Below are 10,514 nucleotides of genomic sequence, written 5' to 3'. Positions count from 1 at the left end.
CAATAGAGATTTTAGATTTTGTGCAGCAGGTTTCCTGCAGTTTGGCTGGAGCAAATATAAAACCTCATAATTTCTCTCTTAGTCTTATAGTGTATGAGGAGGATCAAGTGGTCCACAGCTGGGTCTTCACACAATAAGGCCACTGATACAGTGGCCTTACTTTCTTTCCTCACCATTTTGTAACAACAAATATGCCAAACTTCAGTAAATGTGAACCTGCAAAGCAGCTTTTAGGGCAATAGTGGCTGAGGAAGAGCTGTTGGCTACCAACCATAAATTTGGTGATTTGATTCCTGGAATCCCTGAGTCATGTGCCAAAGTATCCTAGGCAAGACACTGAACTCCAAGTTGCCCTTCGTGTCTGAATTGGTGAATGTGAGTGCAGTGTAAAAGCCACTAGGATGCAAAGCACTGTACAAGTGCAGGACCATTTGCCATTTTCATTTTCATACCATTGCCTCCTGAGCTTGATCCCATTTCTGCCTGTTGTATTAAATTTTCCATAAATATGTACAGTATGTTTTAAACCATCCTTCAGTATACATATTAAAATTTATCTTCTCTTTTTTAGGGTACATTTTCATTAAATTCTCATGTTTCAACTTCTTTATACTGGTTGTAAGGAGTACAAGTACAAGTACAAGTACAATGCATTACACACAGTACTACACATTAAAGCCTCTGAGGGGACATTGTGTGTGTATGAGCATGTTGAGTATATACTGGGAAGTGTGTCCATCATATAGCAGCACCTCTCACTCTACTAATCTTGTCCCCTGTGGGAAATAAATCAAGCTTTTATGGAGAGCAACAACCTACAACAAACTACATTTGATATGGTTGCTATAGGAGCTGTGTGAAGAGCTGTGTACTCACCTGCTTTAAAGAATGCATAGCCACACTTCTCTGCTATGTTTGCCTGTTCTGTACCTAAACATGGTTTGGAGCTGTGAGCAGTTGCGCCGATTTAACATGCCAAATTTGGTCAAAGAAGGAGACGTGATGATTGGCGGGATTTTCCCAGTTTTTATCAGAGAGGTGTTACGGCTGTCCACGTTTGACAGGGAGCCACCTACAGTGAAATGTGAAGGGTAAGTGCTACGTTATCAGCCTTTTACATTTATTGTTAAATACTCTCGGGCTCTTATAATGTCTTTAAAAAATGTTGCAGATTTGACCTGCGAGTTTTTCAATGGACCCAGATGATGATATTTTCAGTGGAAGGAATCAACAGAGACCCTGTTCTCCTGCCAAACACATCTCTTGGATACCGGATCTTTAACTCATGTGCATCACCTACAAACACTTTACGTGCTGCTCTCACGCTGGCCAGTAGACTAGAGGAGATTAACTCAACCACCCCCTGTCCTCCAGCTGTTTCTGCCCTCATAGCAGAGTCAGGATCATCTCAGTCTATAGCTGTGGCTGGAGCTCTTGGGCCATTTCACTTGCCAGTAGTAAGAGAAACAAAAACTGAGTAGTAGCATGACTTTGTAATGTTTTATAAATGTGCTTTTCTAATTTGCTTTGGCTCTATTTCTAGGTTAGTTACTTCTCAACATGTGCCTGCCTCAGTAACAGAGTTAAATATCCTACCTTTTTTCGGACCATACCGAGCGACTACTTCCAGGCAAAAGCTTTGGCAGCCCTAATTAAACATTTTGACTGGCAGTGGATTGGGGTCATACAGTCAGATAATGACTATGGCCAAAGTGGAGTACAAGCATTTACTGAAGAAGTTAAAAGGTTTGGTGTCTGTATAGCATTTGTAGGCAGAATTCTCCGTACATACTCACTGGAAAAAAGTCTGGATGTCGTGGAAATGATCAAACAGTCAACTGTAAAAGTCATTCTGGCTTTTGTTCCTGAAGGTGACTTTTATCCTTTGATGACAGAGATAGTGAAACACAACATAACAGGAATTCAGTGGATTGCAAGTGAGGCCTGGATAACAGCACCTCGACCTTCAACACCAGAAATGTTCCAAACATTTGGTGGAACTCTTGGATTTGTTGTGCAGAAGATGACTATTTCAAACCTAAAACCTTTTCTCACAAGCATTAGTCCTTATAGGGATCCAAATGCACCTTTCGTGAGGGAGTTCTGGGAGTTTATGGTTGGTTGTATTCCTGTTTTACCTGGAGAGAAAATTGATCCTGACACGACAAGTAAAATATGTTCAGGCAATGAAACAATGAATTTCCAACATATGTTCTTTGATGTAACAGAACTCAGAGAAACCTATAATGTGTATAAAGCAGTTTATGCCATTGCACATGCTCTACACCAGCTGCTATTCTGCCAACCAGTTGGAGAAAAACCAGTGAAACCTTGTTTGAATATATCAGAAATCCAGACTAAACACGTAAGAAATAGTAGAAGTAAAATCTACAGTGCAGTATATGTCTTTGAAGATATTTTGAACTATTTTGAAAATATTGACAGATGAAATGCTTAACTTTCTTAGGTTGCTGAGCAGCTACAAAAGGTACATTTCACAAATCAGTTTGGAGATGACGTCTTCTTTGATGAAAATGGTAACCCCCCAGCTTATTATGACCTGATTAACTGGCAGCTCAATAACGGGAAGGTGCAGCATGTCACAGTAGGTCATTATGCCTCTGTTGCTAATGGTGTTTATAAGCTTAGCATCCAGGTGGATGAGATTGCCTGGTGGAATGGGAAAATGGTATGTGATTATGAAGACCTGGTCTTCAAAGTTATAGACTAAGTTTAATTTATATAATAAAAGCTTTGATCGCACTGAATTATTTTTAAACTTACATTTTTTTTCAGGTTCCAACATCCTTTTGTTCAAATTTTTGTCCAGTAGGAACCAGAAAAGCTCAAATTAAAGGAAAACCAACCTGTTGTTTTGACTGTGTCGCGTGTGTTGAAGGAACCATAACTAATTCAACAGGTAACACAAACCTGCATTAAAACCGAGTTTGACGTTCAGTACTGAACACAACATATAGTATATTCTATAGCATTACAACAAACAAACCTGACATACTGTAGTAGTTGTGGACAAACAAGAGAACTGTAGAACATCAGGAAGAAGGAGCACAAGAAGATTGAGAAGATATATTTATATGTGTATATGTATATTTTTATTCTTTTACTTATTTTTCTCTTTGTGTCATTCTGAATATCTATAAAGCAACACTCCCTCTTTCTGTTTATCCTCATCAGGTGCAGCAGAGTGCTCACCCTGTCCACAGGAATACTGGTCCAATGAGAGGAAGGATAAGTGTATTCCTAAAACCATTGAGTTCCTGACATACCAGGAGCCCATAGGAATAGCAGTCACAGTGGTATCTCTGCTTGGAGCTTCTCTGTCAGTGGCCACATTGATGGTTTATATCCGCTACAGAGAAACTCCTGTGATTAAGGCCAGCAACTCTGAGCTGAGCTGTTTCCTCTTGTTCTCTCTCTTGCTGTGTTTTCTCTGTCCTCTCACTTTTATTGGCAGACCAACAGTCTGGACATGCATGCTACGCCACACAGCGTTTGGTGTGACCTTTGCCCTTTGTATTTCCAGTGTCTTGGGAAAAACATTTGTTGTCGTCGCAGCTTTTAAAGCCACATGTCCAGGCAACAAAGCTGCGACTAAGTTTGGTCCCTCACAGCAAAGGATCATCGTTTGCTCCTGCACTGTGATCCAGATAATCACCTGCGTATTGTGGCTTAGACTGAACCCACCTTTCCCAGACATGGTTTTTAGATACAGCAATAAGAAGATTATTTTAGAATGTAACCTAGGCTCTGAGGCAGCTTTCTACGCAGTGCTGGGCTACATAGGACTCCTGGCAATAACATGTTCAGTTCTGGCATTTCTTGCTAGAAAGTTGCCTGATAACTTTAATGAGGCTAAGTTCATCACGTTCAGTATGCTGATTTTCTGTGCTGTGTGGATCGCCTTCATCCCAGCCTACATCAGCTCTCCAGGAAAGTTCACTGTAGCTGCTGAAACATTTGCAATTTTGGCTTCAGCATTTGGCTTATTAATTTGCATTTTTACACCTAAATGTTACATTATATTGATCAAACCAGAGAAAAATACCAAAAAATATGTCATGTGTAAAAATTTAAGAAGTATACTTTCTTAGTCATAGTATGTGTAAAAAGCAAGCTTACATGGAATTCTATGTTTAAAGAAAAGTTTTCTTTACTGTAATGTTATGTAATGTAAGTGTGTAGGATGAATATGCAACTGTATATGTAACTGCACTGTACAGTTTCAAAGCAACCAATCACAAAGCTTTTTATATTTTCTATACCGATTTTAGCACAGGCCAAATATATGGGGCATATACACACTGTCTCCTATCGACAGTGGCACCACAGTCACAATCGAAGCATATGGCATGTGAAAAAACCCTAGTAACAGCGGTGGTCCTGGCCAATTTGGTGCCCTGGGCGAGATCATGATTTTGCGCCCTTTATGCCCTCTGTGCGTGACTGGGACTATGGGCACCCCCGCCCCTCTGGTGCGCAATCACGACTATGATTTTGGTGGTCTAGGCAAGATCATGATTTTGCACCCTTCTCCCCCTGGACGCATATACATGCATGTTTTTTTCTGAAGGCTTGGAGTGGCACCCCCCAGAAGATGGCATCCCAGGCAGCTGCCCCATACAACCATGCCTAAAACCGCCACTGCCCAGTAACACTGGTGTAATGGCCCAACTAGCTTTCTCTGTTGTTCTAGGTCATTTATAGTTGAATCATTATAAAGTATAAAGCAAGACATTGGGTGTTAACAACAGCTTATTATTTCCCCAGAACCCCAACATTTCAATAGGAGCATATTTGTACATAATGATGCATTTGTTATCGTCATTCATGTATATATGTGTATATGTGCTGATTCTTTTACTGTTGTGCAACATCTCAAGGGCTTAAATTATTTAATTTGCACTAATATATTACACATACCCTTTGGATACACTGCAGCTGTCACTTTTCCCAGTTGAGTAAACTTACCAGACTAACATTGTGTCGCCCTGTGGGAAATAAATAATCCTTTTAGGGAAAGGACACATCTACCTCCACTGGCAGAGCTGTATAAGAGCTGTGTCCTTGTCTCTTTTAGAAAATGAGGAGCAAACCTTCGGAACATTACAATAGTCTCTTATGTCTGTCAGTTCTATGCTTGAACACAGTTTGCGGCTGTGAATTGCTTAGCTCATTTAATATTTCAAGTGTGTTAAAGCATGGAGACATAATGATTGGAGGGATATTCCCGATTTACAACAGAGAAGTAAACAGCACCTTTGCATTTGAGAAGAAGCCACCTGACATGGAATGTGCAGGGTAAGATCTAATACCTCTGACTTTTCCTTCACGATCCTCTCCTTTTACACAATCGCAGAATGTTACTGTATGTTTAAAATATACATGATCATCTGGGTTTTACTGATATTACTTTTGTTTTGATGTCTTATAGTGAGTGACCTTTAAAGTGCTTGAATCATTCACTGTTCTTCATTTTAGATTTGACTGGAGAGCTTTTAGATGGAGCCAGGAAATGATATTCTTTATTGAGGAAATCAACAAAGACCCTGTTCTCCTTCCAAACGTATCCCTTGGTTACAGGATCCTTAGCTCTTGTGCAACTCCTATTAGTGCTTTACGTGCTTCTCTGACTCTGGCCAGTGGACTAGAGGACCTCAACTCAACTTCCCCTTGTCCTCCAGCTATTTCTGCCCTCATAGCAGAGGCAGAGTCATCCCAGTCTATAGCTGTGGCTGGAGCTCTTGGACCATTTCAACTGCCAGTAGTAAGAAATTGAATTTGAAAAGTCATGTTTTAGAGTATTAATGAATGTTCTAGTCACAATAGTGTTTTTGGTTAATTCCTGTAGAGTATTTTGTGAGACTGCTTTTCTTTTCAATAGATAAGTTATTTTTCATCCTGTGCCTGCCTCAGTGACAGAATCAAATATCCGACCTATTTTCGTACAATCCCAAGTGACTTTTTCCAGGCGAAAGCTTTGGCTGCACTGGTTAAAAAATTTGGCTGGCAGTGGATTGGAGTCATACAGTCAGACAATGACTATGGTCGGGGTGGAGTCCAAGCATTCAGTGAAGAAGTTAAAAAGTTTGGGGTTTGCATTGCATTCATTGGTACAATATTACGTACGTACACGATGAAAAAAATTCTGGATGTCACGGAAATGATCAAACATTCAACTGTTAAAGTCATTCTGGCGTTTGTTCCTGAGGGTGACTTTTACCCTCTGATGAAGGAGATAGTGAAGCAAAACATATCAGGGATTCAGTGGATTGCAAGTGAGGCATGGATAACAGCACCTCGACCTTCCACACCAGAAATGTTCCAAACATTTGGGGGAACTCTTGGATTTGTGGCCAAGAGAATGACTATTCCAAATCTACAATCATTTCTTATGAGCATTAATCCATATAAGAATCCAAGTTCAGCATTTCTAAAGGATTTTTGGGAGACTGTGGTGGGCTGTACACCTGTTTTACCCGGGAAGCACATAGAAACTGGAAACACAAATAAAATATGTGCAGACAATGACACAATAATAAACTCACAGCACATGTTTTTTAATGTAACAGACCTAAGAGTGGGCTATAATGTGTATAAAGCTATTTATTCTGTTGCACATGCTCTACACCAGCTGGTATTTTGCCAGTCAGCTGGACAAAAGACAGTTAGTCCATGCTTGAACATATCAGAAATTCAGTCTAAACAGGTGAGTCACTGCAAATGAAACCCACATTGAATCAGAATACATGTTTTCTATAACTGTGCCTGTATAGAAAGTGTTTTTTTTTTAAAAAGTAATTCTTTCTCAGGTCACTGATCACTTGCAGCGGGTCAATTTCAGGAATCAGTTTGGAGATAATGTCTTTTTTGATGAGAGTGGTAACCCACCAGCTTATTATGACCTGATTAACTGGCAGCTAATCAATGGGGAAGTGCACCATGTTACACTGGGAAATTTTTCCTCTGATGTGAATGGTGCTTATGAGCTGACTATCCAAGAGGAAGAGATTTTATGGAGCAGAGGCAAAGTGGTACCACCAAAGTCTCTTTTCACCTGGTAAACTTTTTTTCTGGTGACTGTGATTGCAGCTGTTGTTTTTTTTTTCTTTCAGGTTCCAACATCATTTTGCTCCGACGTTTGTCCAGTAGGAACCAGGAAAGCTCAAATAAAGGGAAAGCCCACCTGTTGTTTTGACTGTATGCCATGTGCTGATGGAACTACTGCCAATTTAACAGGTAACATAGTATGTATTACTATTTAATATCACGCTTAGGTCTTGCACATATTTGGTGCAACATAAACCAGAAGCGCTCTTGCTAAAGCTGCTTTACAATTTTGAAGTTTCTTCAACCATAGTTATTCCTGTGTTGTCTTAACAATGCATTTGCATTTTCTGCACATGTAACTTCTAGATTTAGAAGTTTAGAATTGTATAATTTTTCCTTATCAGGTGCAGCAGAGTGCTAACCTTGTCCAAAGGAATACTGGTCCAATGAGAGGACTAAACACAACATATAGTGGACAGATTTAACAGACATTCATAAACAAGAAGTAAAACTCAATCTTTGTGTTTCATTTAAATTCTTCCAGATTCTTAACGACAATTTTGTGTTTCTCTTCATCAGGTGCAGCAGAGTGCTCCCCCTGTCCACAGGAATACTGGTCTAATAAGAGGAAGGATGAGTGTATTCCTAAAACCATTGAGTTCCTGACATACCAGGAGCCCATAGGAATAGCAGTCACAGTGGTATCTCTGCTAGGAGCCTCTCTGTCACTGGCCACGTTGATGGTCTATATCCGCTACAGAGAAACTCCTGTGATTAAGGCCAGCAACTCTGAGCTGAGCTGTTATTTGTTGTTCTCTCTCTTGCTGTGTTTTCTCTGTCCTCTCACTTTCATTGGCAGACCTACGGTCTGGACATGCATGCTACGTCACACAGCGTTTGGTGTGACCTTTGCCCTTTGTATTTCCAGTGTCTTGGGAAAAACTATTGTTGTTGTCACAGCTTTCAAAGCCACATTTCCAGGCAACAATGCTGCAACCAGGTTTGGTCCCTCACAGCAAAGGATCATCGTTTGCTTCTGCACTGTGATCCAGATAATCATCTGTGTATTGTGGCTTAGACTGAACCCACCTTTCCCCGACATGGTTTTCAGATACAGCAATACAAAGATTGTTTTAGAATGTAACCCAGGGTCTGAGGCAGCTTTCTACGCAGTGCTGGGCTACATAGGACTCCTGGCAATAACATGTTTAATTTTGGCGTTTCTAGCTAGAAAGTTGCCTAATAACTTTAATGAGGCAAAGTGCATCACATTTAGTATGCTTATATTCTGCGCTGTCTGGATCACCTTCATTCCAGTCTACATCAGCTCTCCAGGAAAGTTCACTGTAGCTGCTGAAACATTTGCAATTTTGGCTTCAGCGTTTGGTTTGTTAATTTGCATTTTTGCACCTAAATGTTACATTATATTGATTCAACCAGTAAAAAACACAAAGAGACATGTCATTGGAAAAATCTGAACAGATAGAAATATAATACATTTTTCTTAAATGATAATTAATGATAATCTTAGTACTGTACTTACATAATGTATAACTAGTCGTTTCTTCTAATTTAAGATTTAGTTTTTCACATCTGTGACCAAACAATAATTCAAATATAAACCTACAGTATGTAGCACAAGTTTGATGTAAAGATTTGAATATATGTTTAAAATTTTTGCCACTGTCATTAATAAACTGCAGTAAGCGAGTCAGAAGTAGATGGATGTGGTGAGTCAGAATTAGATGGTTCTTGTATAAGGCAGGAGAATTGTGTGTGGAGCTGGCAGATTTGAGACTAGACATAAACTAGACAAAAAAAGCTCATAATTTTTTCTCAAATGACAAAAGTTCTAAACCTGATCATCCTTCATTAGGCATCAGTTCACATGAATCGAATAAGATAACATGTTTCTCCTCATTTTTTTTACAGGATATACAGTACAGTCATAAATGGTTAACTTTAAGCAAACCCAGCGATTTAGTAGCGTGACAAGGTTGCAGCTGTGTGCATGTGCACGTGGGCCATAGTGCCAGTAGTTCCTTGCTTTGTAGTGAGCATAGTCTTAAGCTCTGTGAGAGCAGTTAGTTCCCCGCTTGGAGCGGGTATCACTCGATCACGCATTGGTGTTGGTGGTTGGTGGAGTGGAGGACGCAAAAGCCATCAACAGACAACCCAGCCAGGATAACCCTGTTCACAAGGATTTTTTTGTGGAGTGCAGCATCGGTGGCTATCCCTGCAGTGCATTGGTAGACACAGGAAAAGACTCCCCTGATGATGCTTTGGACTATGTCGCTGGGTCACAGTGGATTACTGCAGCTTCATGGACTTGCGGCGCGGCTACTGGCAGGTCGAACTGGTGAGAAAGGACCGAACTAAGACTGCTTTTACCATAGAACAGGGACAAATTTACAATTATACCCTTTTGGACTATGCAACGCGCCAGCCACATTTCAGTGACTTATGGTTGGAGGGTGGTGCTACATACAAACAGACTCCTTACCTGCTGGGCCCTGCTGCATGAAGTGAAGGAGACAGGTCCTCCCTCATCCTCGGGGACACAGGGACAATGGTGAACTTACAGTAATCATGAGCCTAGCACAAGGAAAGCCGACCTGGGCCCAAAGACTGCCACCACAACTTAAGAACTATGTTGTGACATAGTGACTGCATTTGGTTCTTTACTGTGTTAATCAGTAATCACAGTTTAGAATTGATTGTTGTAAGAATTGTGGGGACACACAACCTCCTGGGTGGGGGCACTATAGCAGCCCAGGAGCTTTAGCTCGCCCAGAGCCATTAAGGCTCATGGGTAAAATAACGGTTCTGGTGTTCGTATGATCCTAGTGAAGAAAAACAATGGGCATCTGTCTCCTTGTTGACGGGTCAGTAGGAAGCATTGCGATCCTGCATTGAAATCTAGGCCTCTCGACCAACTGCATTACATTAATCTGTTTAAATGTGATAAATTAAACATGCTCATATAAGGCAAACATGTTTATTGTGGTCTGATAAACAATCACACAGAATCACAACGGCAGCATTACTGGAACGTACCCACCTCGAATCCAGCTACACCATAACGTAGCATGGTACAGCAGTAGCACTTAAACTCCACAAACTGAGACCTGTGTGTGCTGTGCTTTTGGGTCTTTCATTGTGCTGCCTGTGACATGAAGTAGAAGCTGAGACTTTTAATTGTTACGACTGTATTATTAATTGCCTGTTTACTAACATGTTACAATAACGTCTAATAGGAACAGCAGTTTAAAGTGTTTGCTTACATTATATGAACAATAAATACATTAATATTTTGAATTATTAAAATGATTTTTTTGTTGGCTGACTTCATATTACATTACAGAAACAAAACTACACAAAACTATATTAAGAAATAATTGAAAGTAGTAATAACAGATAACAGGTGAACAGACACAAGAAAAGTA

The 10,514-nt window shown here is 40.2% G+C and overlaps 2 protein-coding genes across 2 annotated transcripts; both read left to right on the top strand.

The window, feature by feature from the left end:
• The first annotated feature begins 936 nt into the window (after positions 1-936).
• LOC114868199 (extracellular calcium-sensing receptor-like) lies at positions 937-4,112 on the top strand. Its single transcript, XM_029171641.1, has 6 exons — positions 937-1,091; positions 1,172-1,457; positions 1,544-2,365; positions 2,468-2,689; positions 2,797-2,920; positions 3,196-4,112. Exons 1-6 carry the CDS (start codon positions 937-939, stop codon positions 4,110-4,112), a joined length of 2,526 nt encoding a protein of 841 aa, XP_029027474.1.
• Positions 4,113-5,183: 1,071 nt separating this feature from the next.
• LOC114868531 (vomeronasal type-2 receptor 1-like) lies at positions 5,184-10,253 on the top strand. The gene is made up of 6 exons (XM_029172207.2): positions 5,184-5,319; positions 5,500-5,782; positions 5,903-6,475; positions 6,831-6,953; positions 7,134-7,257; positions 7,654-10,253. Exons 1-6 carry the CDS (start codon positions 5,231-5,233, stop codon positions 8,544-8,546), a joined length of 2,085 nt encoding a protein of 694 aa, XP_029028040.1. The 5' UTR covers positions 5,184-5,230; the 3' UTR covers positions 8,547-10,253.
• The last annotated feature ends 261 nt before the right edge of the window (positions 10,254-10,514 follow it).

The sequence above is a fragment of the Betta splendens genome, chromosome 13 (genome assembly GCF_900634795.4).
Source record: "Betta splendens chromosome 13, fBetSpl5.4, whole genome shotgun sequence".
NCBI lineage: Eukaryota > Metazoa > Chordata > Actinopteri > Anabantiformes > Osphronemidae > Betta > Betta splendens.
This window is presented reverse-complemented; position numbering and strand designations above follow the sequence as displayed.

Bases quoted from the DNA above. Each gene is read 5' to 3' on its own strand.
- LOC114868199 (XM_029171641.1), top strand. From the start codon at position 937: ATGGTTTGGAGCTGTGAGCAGTTGCGCCGATTTAACATGCCAAATTTG. The intron at 1,092-1,171 runs GTAAGTGCTACG...AAAATGTTGCAG, and splicing joins CCTACAGTGAAATGTGAAGG to ATTTGACCTGCGAGTTTTTC. The intron at 2,366-2,467 runs GTAAGAAATAGT...TAACTTTCTTAG, and splicing joins CAGAAATCCAGACTAAACAC to GTTGCTGAGCAGCTACAAAA.
- LOC114868531 (XM_029172207.2), top strand. From the start codon at position 5,231: ATGATTGGAGGGATATTCCCGATTTACAACAGAGAAGTAAACAGCACC. The intron at 5,783-5,902 runs GTAGTAAGAAAT...TCTTTTCAATAG, and splicing joins TTGGACCATTTCAACTGCCA to ATAAGTTATTTTTCATCCTG. The intron at 6,954-7,133 runs GTGCACCATGTT...TTTTTCTTTCAG, and splicing joins GGCAGCTAATCAATGGGGAA to GTTCCAACATCATTTTGCTC.